We start from the raw sequence: 13,289 nt of genomic DNA on the forward strand, positions 1-13,289 counted from the left end.
GCCCCACAGGAATAACGGGGGGGCCAGGAGCAGCCTGCTCCACTTCCCTCGCGCCGGCCCTGTCGCTGGGGGAATCGGATCCCCTACTCACTGGCAGCAACAAGAAGCAGAGCAGCCTGGCCCCAGCCCGCTATAGCTCCAGTACTCTGCTTCCTGCCGCTGGTGACCCTGGAGCGGGGAACCTTTCCCTAACTCCTCCCCTCCCCCCAGTGACACAGCTGGGGCCGGGGTGAGGGAAGCAGAGTGGGCTAGGGCTGCATCACTCCACTTCCCGCTGCCAGTGACTGTGGGGGGCGATTCTTTCCCCAACCTCCCTGCACTCACCGGCAGTGGGAAGTGGAGCAATGCAGCTGGGAGCTGGCGGAGTAGAGCAGGCTGGGGCCAGGTTGCTCTGCTTCCCGCAGCTGCCGGTGAGTGCAGGAGTCACTGGGGGAAAGAGGTGGAAAGGGTAGGAGGTGGGGCGGAGGGAGCTGTCCAGAGCCCTATACCCCCTAGGGATGGCCCTGCCCCTTGTAGTGGGGGCAGCCCATGGGAAGGCCAGCCAGGGAATAGGGCTGGTCGCCAGGGCTGGTGCTGCCACGTATGCAGCATGCAGCTGCCTAGGGCACCATGATATCTGGGGCAATTTGGTGCCCCAAATGTCACGATGCTCTATGCAGCTGCATATGCCTAAGGATGTCCCTGCTTTCACATGCCCTGCAGCCTCCAGGCTGGAGCTGAGAGCAAAGCTTTGGCCCTGGCTGCCACCAGCCACAAATGGAGGGGCTTAGGGAGGGACACTGCCCCAGGGCAGCATCTCTTGCTGCGTCTGAATGGGAGCTTCCTTCCTGCAGAGAGAGGCTGCACCCTCCATACATAGCGAAGCACAGGGCAGCAGCTCACTCTCACTGAAGGAGGACACCACAGCTCCAGCTTCAAACCCACCACAGCCAAGGGAAGGGGTCCCCCGGCCCAAGGCAGCAGCATAGAGACCATGCCAATGTACTGGGTTACACCTTCGGGGTGGAGAGATAAAAATCCAGAGAGGCAAGGAAACACATAATGAGACATTGGGGCTCTATCCTCCAAATAAAATATCTACACTCCTGACTTCTCCCCTTCCCTGCCCCAGGGACACTGAGCACATGAATACTGAAAAGGAAAATCGTACCAACATTGAACATGAGGAAAATCAAACACACAACTCCAGCCCCGCCAGTGGCGAGGCCTTGGAAGGGCACCGGAGCCAGCCCGGGACCCAGCCAGAGGGAGGGGTGCACATGCAAAGGGGCCTCCCCAAAGGGCCACTGCTGAGCCATGAGGTACCATGTCTGCACACAGCAGCAATAAGCCCTGCTCCTCAGGGGGTCTCCCTCTCTCCTCAGAGCCCTTGCTAGGGCCCTGCCCAGAGGCAGCTTACTACTGTCTTATTTGTTGCTCTCCTGGGGTAAAATCCTGCCCTGGAGTCCATATGGCTCTGCTGGAGTAGAAAGGCCCAGATGGGAAAGGGGAGCCGGTGGCTCCTAGGGCAGGACCTCACCCCAGACCTCTGGGCAGACAATGGATTGGCTGTCAGCTGCTTTGTTCGTGTATGCAGGAAGAGAAAAACAAAACATTTTAAAAGCAAAGGCCTGGAAAGAAGAAAAATGAGAGGAAGACCCAGGAGCAGAGAAATCAGCACCAGCCAAACACGAGCCAGGCCAGTGCAACAGCCCCCAGAGATGGGGAGAGACAAACACAATCCAACCCACAGCACAGAAACCACTGCCATGGGAACTCTGCAGGCCCGCCTCGCTGAGCAACTGCCAGGGGCAGCTCTGGCCCACTCCCACGGCAGAGGGAACTGGGGCTCTCCCAGGGCATTGGCTCTGCATGAGCCACATGTTGGGCCAGGCCCAGGAGCTAAGCAGCAGGGATCTGCAGAGGAAGCTTTAAGGGAGAGCCAGCCATGAGTGCCAGTTTCCACAGAGATCAACATAGCAGCGGGGGGGAACAAAAGATAGCAAAACAACCATCCCCAACTCAGTGCTCTTGACCCACAGCAGGGGGCCAGGCAGCAAGGAGCACCCACCCCCGAGGGCAGTCCTCATGCCCCACTCAGCCTGCAGTGGCTCACGGGGATCAGACAAGACCAGGGCAAAGAGTTTCTACTTGTTGGCACAAGTTGAAAGGTAGGAACAGAGCAGCCATGGGCACGGGCACCAGCACAAGTAGAGCCAGGGCCATGGGCATCAGCCTGAAAATGAGAGCGTGGGCATGGGCACCAGGGCAAGGTTGTGAGCATGAGTGTGAGGGCAGGCCCAGGCCGAGTAAGGACATGGGCCCCAGGGTAGGACTGGAAGATTGAGTGTGACGGCAGGCACCAGACGAGTGGTGAGCACAGGCATGGGCATGCATGCCAGGCCGAGCGAGGCCCCAAGTGTGTGTTCTGGTGTGGTGGGTGCAGAACGCCGGCAAGATCCTGGCGCCTCAGGATCAAAACCAGAATAAATATAAGGTGGGAGTGGAGCCTGCAGCCCCCTGGGGCATGCGTGGTGCCGGGGACACCAACCCCGTGAGTGGTAAGGCAGCTACAGCACTGCCCTGGGGCACTGCTCCCTGCCCAGCCTCAGTTGAGCAGGTTGCCTTGCTCCTGGGCCTGCGTCAGGCTGTCCTTGCGATGGAGATGGTGGACACCCATCCTCTTGGGGCTGCGGTGTGGCCGCCCTGAGGGAGGCTTGCTCCTGCATTCCCCGCTCTCCTCCAGGGCTCCCCCTGGACTGCTCTCCTTGGTTGCTTGCAGCAGTATTTCCCTTTCCTCAGCCGGGCTCCCAGGTGAGCCCAGGTCCACATAGTCCTTGTGCTTCTCTGGCAAGGGGCTGCTGAGCTCAGCGGTGCCCCTGCCACTGCCCTGGAGCAGCTTCCGGGCTTCATCCTGGGAGAAGTCCGTGCCATAGTCGGAGGAGAAATGGCTCCTGCGGGCTCGGGACTCAGTGCTGTCTGTGTCCACACTCGAGTCCCGGCTCACGGTCCAGCTGCAGCTCTGCGCAGACTCCTCGCCATCCGAGTAGGCTGAGGCCGCCCTGCCCAGCTCCTGCATGGAGCGGCTGAATCGCTTCTGGAGCTCCGGGGCCATGTCACGGCTGAAGGAGGTGCGGCTCACCAGCACCTGCTCTGAAGTGGGGGGCGCCTTGTCCACAAACATCCGCTGCCAGTTGGCCAGGAGGTCCTCCTCTGAGCTGGCCGAGCTAGCGAAGGCGCTGGGGATCTGGGGTGGGCTGCTGAAAGGGCTGCTCTGCGAGGAGCCGTGTGCCCGAGCCCCCTTGGGAGATGGCTGGTAGGAGCAGCTGGAGGCTGAGTGGCGGCCCTCTGAGACAGGACTGTTAGGGAGCGTCCGGTGCCTCTCACTGCTCTCATCCTCGCCCTGCACCAGGCTCAGGGAGATGGCCTGTCGCGTAGCATAGGTGCAGTTGGGCAGGGGGCTGTTCTTTGGGATCCTCACCTTGTCCTCAGAGAACTCAATCACCTTACGCCCTGGGTACATGGGGTGGGGAGGGGAGGGTGTAGGGTAGGGGCTCAGCTTCTCGAAGGCAGGCACCTCCTCTGGCAGGCTCTCCACACTGCTCTGTGGCTTGCAGCCCCCGTTCTGCTGCTTCCCCACTTCCCCTCTCTCCTTCCCAAGCAGCCCTGGGCTGGGGCAGGCGTCCAGCAGAGCTCCACTCATGTCCACGTGCACAAAGACATCCTCAGCCATGGGACAGCTGCCGCTGCTGGACTTGGCAGAGTTCAGGACCAGTGACTCAGGCTTCTCCAGGACTCTGGCAATAACTGAGGTGGGCACGATGTCAGATGGGGCCAGGGTATGTGCAGCCTCCTGCCCAGGGCCTGGGGACTCCTGGGTGCTGTGCAGGTGCTTATTGACCATGTCCTGCAGCTCGTAGGGAAGCTAGGGAGAGAGCGAGAGGGCATTAAGCAGGGGCTGAAACAGCCCCTCAAGGCCTCAGCAGAGCCCGGAAAGGCTGCGACAGAGCCACAAGCAGCACTTGGGAGACTGCAATACGCTGCCTGCTCCACCCAGCCCTAGCAAACACCCCACACTTGCCTACCCCCTAACATACTCACCTGCTCACATGGGCATGGCCCAGCCACCTGACATACATGCTGCCCTCTCCACCCTCAAAACAGGCCTGCCCCACAAGAGGAGTTAGCAGAGCTTTCCCAGCTCTAACTTCTGGCTGCAGGATGCTGCTGCTCTCAGAGCACATGGGAGCCTGCCCCAAGCCTGACCAATGGGCCCCATTCAGGAGAGGAAGCAAGGGAAGACTGCTCATGGGCCTCAGGCCCTTAGCTTATGAAAGTGGAGATGAGGCCTAGCTGGTGTGTGCTAAGCAAAGGGGCTATTGATCAGTGGAAAATCAGCTGGTGGTTGCGTAGAAGTGACTGAACAGCCCCCACTGGCAGGATGTGCAGCTCCCAGGGAGCGCACAGTAATTACAGTCCCACTGCCTTGGCAGCCTGCCCTGGGATCAGTATCGATGACTGTCCTAGCACTTGCCGACTCCCCCGCCTGGTCCAGCTGCCTCACTGAGGCATCAGCAGCTGGGACAGAGCCTTGGTGACCCCCACCCCTCACTGTGGGTTTAGCTGCTGGTTCAGAGTTCTCAGCACCAGAATAGTAACACTCGGGGCATGCCTAACATTTCACTGCACCCTGGGGGCAGCCCCTTTGAGTCCAGGGTAAACTGGCTGCAGAAACAGGGTGAGCACAGACCTGCCACTGCCAGCCAGGCAAGCAGGTCGATTCCACCCTGCCTATTAAATATCATGCTGCCCTTTGACTGGCCACACAAGCACCACAGTGGAAGATTAGGGTTGGGCTTTGTGGACCCCCTCTTGAAACTCCCAGAGCCCCGAGCCATGGCACAGGCTGCTGCAAGAGGGATGCCGCAGTCAGACAGGTGGGGCCAGGGCACACAGAGTGGGAACAGTGGGTGCGAGGCAGAAGGTCCCTGCACCACTGCATTTTGCCTCCAGTGGCACCCGAGTGTGGCTGAGCCCTCTGGGGGTAGAATTCAAAGCTCCTGTGAGGGGAGACAGCTGGGAGAGGTGAAGGTTATCCCACCAGTAACTGATACGGTGACCTCAGGAGCGCTAATCTGAGACATGCTTGGGGGACAACACACCAGTCACGTGCTCACTCACAAAAGACAAGCACCAGGGCTGGATGTGCAGAGTGCTGGGAGGGCTCTCTAAGGGGCTGGGGTGCAAGGAGCCAGGGTGCAAGGAGCCCACATGACGAGACTTTATGGAGAGGTGGTGAGACTCCTGGGGCTGGGGCCAGATTCCGTTCCAGGAGAACAAAAAATGCCAATCCAAAGATGGGCTCCTCCCTCACCCACGGGGACAGGCCATTCCCAGCCTAGTGCTGCACCCAAAGCCTTGCCCTCCCTCGTGCCCCCGCCTGCCGACAGATCTGAGAGTCCCCAGGGGTGATGAGCATACCCAAACCTGGCACAGGCAGCTGCGTCAGTGAGCCAGACCAGTGCATCCCGGTTCACCTGGCCCCTCAGTAGGCAGGACAGGCCTTGCACATGGCTAGGTGCGAAGGGGGAGAAGACAAAAAGGTCAGCGAGAGGCCTGCTCCTCTACCAGCTGCCTTCAGGCACCCGACAGGCTATCGGATTCAAGGCTGTTGTGCTGTAGACAACTCCCTCCCTTGGAAAGGCAGCTCAAGGCTCTTTTTATAACAGTCCCCAACTAAGACGTGAAATGGAGCCAGCTTGAAAGAGGAGCCAGCAGAGGCCTTGCACAGGAGGACGGGAGCTCCTTACACCTTTGTCTGATGCTCGAGGAGGGAGGGGTCACTGGGACACAAGGCAGCTTCCCCACTCCCACCTTCAGAGGAGAGCGACCAGGTATGGAGTAAGGGCTGGGCACAGAGTAGCTGTGAGCCCCTCCCCCACCCTGCAGCAGAGCTGCTACTCACGTCAGCAAATTTGTGGTTCCTGAAGTGGGACTTGTTGCACTTGAGCAGCTGCACTGCGAGGTTACAGTCCTGCCGATAGCGCTCCTGCCAAGAGAGAGCACAGGGACGGGGGTCACACTGGCCTCACCTTGTTACCCCACACACAGCCAGCAACGCATGCAGGGCCCAGCTCCAGCCCAAGCAGATACCTCACTCACATGGGGAAGGGGAGGTCAGCCATCCTACATCATGGGGCTCCCACCACTCCCCTGGGGAGGCTCCTTTGCAGGCCAGTACCTCTCTTGGCCATTCAGCTGACATGCTCCTCTCCATTTCAGCTCCTCAACTAGCTTCAAACTGGAGAGTTCAGTGCCTAAACAGGCCCTCACAGCCTTTCTCTGAACTCCTGCCAGCATTAACAACGTGCCCAGAATCAAGTGCAGGATCCCAGGTGCTGTGGCACCAAAGTTGCATGGAGGGACCATCCCTCTCCCGGCTCTGGACTGCTCAGTCTTTAGTTTTGCAGCCCAAACTCAGGTGGGCCTTTTTTGCTGCCACTTCACACGGCAAGCCCAGATCTCATTTGCTCTCCGTTCAACTTCTAGGACCCAAGTCAAAGGTCATGCTGCTATTTCCTGCTTCCCCTCTCTATTTATCTGTCCTCACTGGCGCCCTCAGCTCCCCACAACTTCAGCCATGATTAAGACTACAGTTATGTCACGGAGGTCATGGAATCCGTGACTGCCACTGACCTCTATGACATTTTCCGCCCTGGAGTTGGAGCTACCAGCCCTGGTGGGTGGGCAGCAGTAGCCCACACAGCTGCCCAGTGGGCAGACTCCCAGCAGCTACCCGGCCGCGGCAGGCAGTGGGGACTCCCCACAGCTGCAGCCAGTAGCTGGGGGACCCTGCAGCTACCAGCTCCAGGGGCAGGGGGACCCTGCACTGCAGCAGTGGGTGACTCGGGAGCCCAGCAGCAGTGGGTACTGAACCCACCTGCCCCTTTTGTCAGGGATATTTTTAGTGAAAGTCAGGACAGGTCACAGGCTGCTGTGAATTTTTATTTCCCATGACCTGTCCATGACTTTTACTAAAAATATCTGTGAGAAAAAAAAAAAAAAAGCCTTAGCCATGATGAATGTCAGCCATGTGCTGCTTGCCCCTCCCCATTCATTAGTAAGGAAGTTATAGACCAGACCTTACATGATCAGCCATGAAAATTCTACCATCCATTTCCCCATGCTGAGCAGACAGGCTGTGGACTGGACACTTACATTGAGCTCCTCAAGTTTATTGATGGTAGTTTTGGCATCTAGCAGCTTGTTAGTGAGCGCCACAATCTCCCAGTCCAGGGTCTTCCGGTCCATCTCAGCCTTTTTTATCTGGGGCACAGGAATACAAGGCATAAATCCCACCAGAACAGGCTGGCCTGGTCTCTCGTCCCACCTAGCCCCCTGCATAGCACACAAACACGTTCAGCTTGCAAATAAAACCTTCCAGACAGACGGGTAACAGCTCCAGCTCTTCACAGAGGGAGGGTCTCTGACAGCACATGAAGCCAGCCATCCTATGCTGGCTGCTCAGAATTCTTGCCATGTTTGTTAGTTACTGAAGTGAGGTGAGTTTGATCCTTCGCAGCCCAGCTGCTCTTCCTATCCTTCCTGCAGTGGCAGCATACAGAGACTGAACTCCCTCTCAGGTTTAGAGTCACAAGTGGACCACACTGACACTGGGGAAGAAGCTTGCATTGGTGCTTCTCTGGAGATACACAAAAGATTCAGTCCCTGCCAAACCAACACCTTTCACCTGCAGCATAGATCACTGGGTTTGTGACATCCAATCCTCTCCACCATGGCAACAGGAAGCTGTTGCTCAGAGAGGCATGGGAGTCAATGATAGATACAGCAGAAGTTGACTCAGCATCAGGAAGGCTCTGCTTTTGCATAAAAGCTCAGGGAAGACTCTGGGGCTTGACCTGGTGTGACAGGACCTGTCTGTGCAGTTTCATCTTAGTTAATTCTGTTCCCAAAGGGGAATAATTCCTCACTGGACTCCCAATGGGTTCCCTGCTCAGGGGAAATAGACGTGAGGACTAATTGCAGTGAGGGGGCAACAGCTCAGAGCTCCCGATCCAGCTCCTCTACTTGTCCCAAGTCCTCAGGGCCACAGAAGCCCCAGAATCTGCTCTCAGTCTGTGACCAACAGGGCCCATTTGTGGACCAGTGGTGTGGAGCAGGGCCCGGTGCGACAGGCGGTGACGCATGCAGGAATGAAGCATTTCTGAAACATGGATTGACTTTTTGGCAATTGCATAAATAATATTAACCCTGAAAGCTCCTAGTGCCAAGGGCAAGAACTGACCCTGTATTCTCTGTTAAGGGCAGGTGAATGATGATGACTAGAACAAGCGTCTCTTTACTTACAGTATGGGTAGGCCAAATGGGTTCACAACCGCCCACCCCCATAACACAAGTGTTGGAACCTGTGAACACTACGCTTCCTAGCAGGCACTGCTCCATTTGGATCAGAAGCAAATGCTCACATTTGGCTGGAGCACTGCGTGCTAGGACCAGTCGTCTCTGTGGACAGCTGTTTTGTTCAGTAGAGGTGGAGGCCCCTCAGTCAAGAATGGTGCAAGTGGGCCAAGTAATGTGTGACTGACAATGAAAATGACAGGCTAAGACATGTGAAGAGGAGAAAGAGAAAAACCACACAAACGAAAAGACGCAACTGCAAAAATCCAGCTTTGGCTGAGAGAGGCCTGAGAGGTGAGTGCGCCCAGAGTGTGCCAGCGGCAGCATGGGGAGGAGAGAGAGAGAGAGGGAGGGAGGGAGAGAAAAGAAACAGCCATGAGTGTTATGAATGCACACAATACACACACACACATGCTGGCTCTGCTCCAACAGCCCCAGTCCCCTGGGAGCGATCCCCTGGAGTCTCCAGGGAGCAACACATCCCTGGCACCTTTCAAAGAGGTTGATGCAACATGACAATTACATTGTGGGGAAACCAAGCTCTGGTGCATGATAAAGTGGGGACTCAGCAAAGTACCCAGTTCAGGACAATAGGCTAGGCCTGGGAAGGATCATGGCCAGAACCTCCCCCATGAGTACTGCAATGCCTGCCCTGTAAGCCAGGGTCCCTTCCCTCCGTCCCAATACACAGGATTCCCCAGCTTCCTCTCCCCAGAGGCTCAGCAGGTCAGTTACCAGGGTATGCAGCTTCTCCTCCAGGTCCTGATTGGTTCTCTGTGAAGCAGTGTAGCTGTTCTGTAACCTAAAGGGGCACGAATGTCCAAGTGAAAAGGAATCCAGGCCATCAACTCAAGTCCTCTTGATAGCCTGGAAGGCGAGAGCTGCCCCTCACACACCAGGAAAGACTGCTTGCTACAAAGCATACGACATGTTAACTCTCTGCCCTGATTCTCTCTCTTGGAGGCTGTGATCCCTTCAGCTCTCAAGCTAGACTGGGTCAGTATTTGGATGGAACACCTCCAAGGAAAAACAGGCTGTTGCAGGAAGTGGTGTGGGCACTCTATAGCACTGGGCTCAAATGTGGCAGTAGAGAGTGCTGTTCTAACTAAGGTGCTGCCTTTCAGGTGAGACATAAAACAGAGAACCCAGCCAACTACAGCCATGGATTGCCCTTTGCATTTGTCAGGGTATTAACCCCCAAATCCTGGCTAAATTCCAACTCAGACAATTTCATTCTGCCTCTGTACTATTCAAACAGATAAAGAATACTCCATTTCCTGCCTTAAACTGCTGGGTAGCATTGTTGTGCTCCTCCCCAGAGGCGGTTACAATGGGTGCTGAGCTTTATCTGTAACTCTCCCAATCTCCCGATACTGCATGCCTCAGGTTAACACAACACAGGCTTAGCCTTCACCAGCCTGCCAAGTGAGTCCCTAGACAGAGGTACCCTGTCTCCCCGCAGCCACATCCTCCCCTCTGGTGTTTGCCATACCTGCGGAATTTGTCCTTGAATTTCTCCAGCTCTTCGCGGTTCTGGCCCAGCTCCAGCTCCAGGTAGTCCTGGCCGGACTCCAGCTCCCTCTCCATCGCCTCCATCTTGTTGGTGACATAGGCCAGCCGCCGGCGCAGCTCCTCGTTCTCATGCTGCAGCAACCTGAGGCATACAGAACAACGCTCCACTCAGTAAGCGATGGGGGCTGCTGGCCTCAGTGCAGACACCAGCATCTTAGCTCACTTTAGGGCACTGAGAAGCAGAGACCCCATATAGACACTGATGATGCTTCCAGGTGGTCCTGGTGGCACCATCCAAAGAGGTGCTAATGGCCTCCATCCCCTTTCCAGCTTAGCTATTGGGGAGCATACGGGCATTTCACACACAGACCTCTCCTGTGAACGGAAGGGATTCTTTAGGCTCAGATCTCATCCCCACAACAAGACATCACGGTGTCTGAAAGGTGGCTGTGTGCATACACTGTCCATGGAGGACTCAGTTGCTCCTCTGGGCTCCCAACTATTGTTCCAAGCCCCAGGACAAGGACTTTGGGAGGAGGCTCTGCAGGTTAAGAATATGGGGCATTGGCAGAGCTGGGGGGAGCAGAAGTGGACTAGTAGGGGGGATGCTGAAGAGGACAGGAGTGAGCTGCACAGATAGAGTTTGGGGGCAGTTGCCCTAGGCTGCTGTTGCTCATGCCATGGGTTTTATTTTTATGAGCAGTCAGTGCCTGTAGCAATAAACTAACTGGCAGGAGAGATGTGTCTGTGCAGCTGAAGAGATGAGAAATTCAAGCCCTTGCTTCCTGGCAGCACAGGTTGCTCTCTACTCTTGCAACAGGGGCAGAGAAGCGTACAGCAGCACCGCTATCCATGTCACCAGCTCCCTCTCAGGTTACAGCATTTGAATAAAGTCCACTAGCCAAATGGGCTGCACAGCTTAGATGTCCCTCCCTGGAAAATGAAACCCACTCAATAATTTATCCCAGCCCATACTGCAGAAGTTGGACATGAAAGAAGCATCGCAAATCCCCAGCCCCAACCCCAACCCTAACCCTAACCATGCAGTAGAGCAGGAGTCCCTGTAATTGCTGGGCCAGTGAGTGCAGCTGGCGTGGGGAGCTCAGGCTGTGGAGGGAGGCATGGGCAGCATACTCATTATGGGGAGATGCCATGGCAGCCTCCAGCAGGCCCCATTATAACACTACGTGCTGTGCTCCCCTCAAACAAAGAGACACTCACTCAGAGAGATGTATGAGAGACTCTCACTCCTACATGTGTGCTTTCACTGTGCTCAACTGTTCAGAGAAACCTAGAAAATACAGCCTCTCTCTAGCTGCATCTGTTCTTCACTTGAGATCTTGAGGGGAGAGAGATCCACAGAGCTGCCTCCTGCTAGTTTCTGTCTGTGCAGCAAGTTTTCGTTCACTGTCAGCAGTGGGAGCTCACACACTACAGTGGGTCATACCAGAATGGTAGTGCTCTGAGTTTTCCTCCCTTTGATGGTGAAGAATAGATGTTTAGAATCAGGTGTGTTTGCCTCGCCACCTCAAACTGTAACAGCATTAAAGGAACCCTGAGATGGGTCTCCTAAAGGCATCCCGTCTGCACAGCGGCTCTGCAACTGTCCTTTCAGGGAATGCAGAAAACCACAGTGAAACTTGGCAAGTGGGAGCAGAACAGAGAGACACCTGCCCCAGTCTCCCCATATGGGCCTAGCTTCTCAACAGAAGGGAAACCCATCATGCAAATTCAAAGGGCAAAGCCATATGGCGGAAGCTGGATAATGGGAGTTGGGAATCAACACACACACAGCTGCAGTGAGATTGGAGCATGAAAAGGAAACAGGACACTTACTTCATCCTTTCTGCATCCGTCAAGGGCTCCTGTGGTGAGAAGAAAACAGCTGTAAGAACCTCTCAAAATAGGTGTCAGACTCAAGCAAGTACCAAAGGGCAAGTTATTGAGAGGTGAACTCCTCCCACTACCCCGACAGCTCTGGGCAGGCCATGTCACGCATAGCTAGCAAAACTGGACTCTACGTGCACTGCTCAGACACTGCTTCTCAAACTAGTCAACATCAAGGCAGACCACATGGTTTACTTCAGGGTCAGCAATAGTCTAGGTTAAACCAGAGACTTTCACAGACAGCCTGCAACTTCTTTCTCGCTGTGCTACAAGTTCAGGGACCCTGCAGTCATCACCTCACAGCTGCTGCCTCAACCTTCAGCAGGCCCACAACATCTGGGTGGTGAGGATGGGAGTCTCGTGGACCTGCATACACAAACTTATGAACCCTTCACTGTGGTGGTAGTGGTAGCACCCCTGTAGATAATGAAAGAACTGCTCTAAGTGGCTGAGGAGCTGGGAAGCAGCTTTTCCATTTGCTTCACCCAGGAAAGCCCAGATGAGGGTTCCTCTGTGCTCAACTCGAGCAGGTTACTGGAACCAGGCTCCTGGGTAAACCTGGACACAAAAACAACACGCAACATGCTGAAGGCCGAACAGCCCAACAGAAGGGCCTACAGTGTTGGGAGCAAGTCACCTGCACCTCTCCAGCAGGCACCCTACGCCAGAGCTCCTGCACATAGGCAGGGACAGGGGAGTGGGTAGGAGCAGCTTAGCCTCCCCACTCTGTGGATTTGATGTGCTAGCCCAGGTGACAGCAGCTGCCTCTCAACATGCCTCACTTGTGGCTGGGGCAAGAATTCCATCTTCAGAGCCAGTTCGTGCTAGCAGGAATGGCCCTTTCTGGGAAGAGGAGACTAACCCAGGAAGCTGGAGGTTTCTCTTTGGAAATCCCAGGTTGTTCTCAATGACATGAAGGAGCAGCTTTGGGACATACTGGATGGAGCCCTGGAGCCGTAGCCAAGCAAACCACACAGGTCCCCAAAGATGACACTGTGCTTCAAAAGATGCATATTAAGAGACATACAAGGATCCAGGCATGGGACCCTGCCACAGAGATTCCCTTGGAAGAGATTCAGTGCTAGCAATAACATGGTATAGAAGCCGGCCCAATCATGGCCCTAATGCACAGTGGGACCATGTCCCGCTCCCAACAACCTACAGTGCACTGCAGTGGCCCACCCTGTACAGGGTGGTCCCATAGCTCCAGCTGCACTACACATGCCATGTCCCCAGCACTAACTGCACTGTATACAGCCTGATACTGCCCCAGTCCCAAGTGCACTGTATTAACTCATACCATATGCAGCATCACCGCCCTGCAACTGCCTTGCTTCTGAAGACTCCAACTGATACTAGGCAATCAGGTGCACAGGAGATGGGTGATTCTTGTTTAAATGAGCCGATGTCCCAGGAGCTCACTGGGTGGATGGAAGGGGAGGGGCTGGCAGCTCTCCCAGACAAGGACTCTACCTCAATAGACAAGGGACTTC

The 13,289-nt window shown here is 55.7% G+C and overlaps 1 protein-coding gene across 11 annotated transcripts in view; it reads right to left on the reverse strand.

Annotated features, from left to right (window-relative positions):
• Positions 1-167: 167 nt before the first annotated feature.
• TJAP1 (tight junction associated protein 1) overlaps positions 168-13,289 on the reverse strand; it is a 51,801-nt gene continuing 38,679 nt past the window's right edge. For 10 of the 11 annotated variants that reach the window (XM_050951679.1, XM_050951688.1, XM_050951678.1 and 7 more), the window contains 7 exons: positions 11,746-11,774; positions 9,890-10,051; positions 9,133-9,199; positions 8,655-8,684; positions 7,198-7,305; positions 5,945-6,028; positions 168-3,904 (listed from right to left, as the gene is read on the reverse strand). In XM_050951679.1, the coding sequence (XP_050807636.1) occupies positions 2,588-3,904; positions 5,945-6,028; positions 7,198-7,305; positions 8,655-8,684; positions 9,133-9,199; positions 9,890-10,051; positions 11,746-11,774 (1,797 nt within the window). In that variant the 3' untranslated portion in view covers positions 168-2,587. The remainder of the gene's footprint in view (positions 3,905-5,944; positions 6,029-7,197; positions 7,306-8,654; positions 8,685-9,132; positions 9,200-9,889; positions 10,052-11,745; positions 11,775-13,289) is intronic. The other variant, XM_050951689.1, reaches the window with a different exon arrangement.

Source organism: Gopherus flavomarginatus, chromosome 4, assembly GCF_025201925.1.
Source record: "Gopherus flavomarginatus isolate rGopFla2 chromosome 4, rGopFla2.mat.asm, whole genome shotgun sequence".
Taxonomy (NCBI): Eukaryota; Metazoa; Chordata; order Testudines; family Testudinidae; genus Gopherus; species Gopherus flavomarginatus.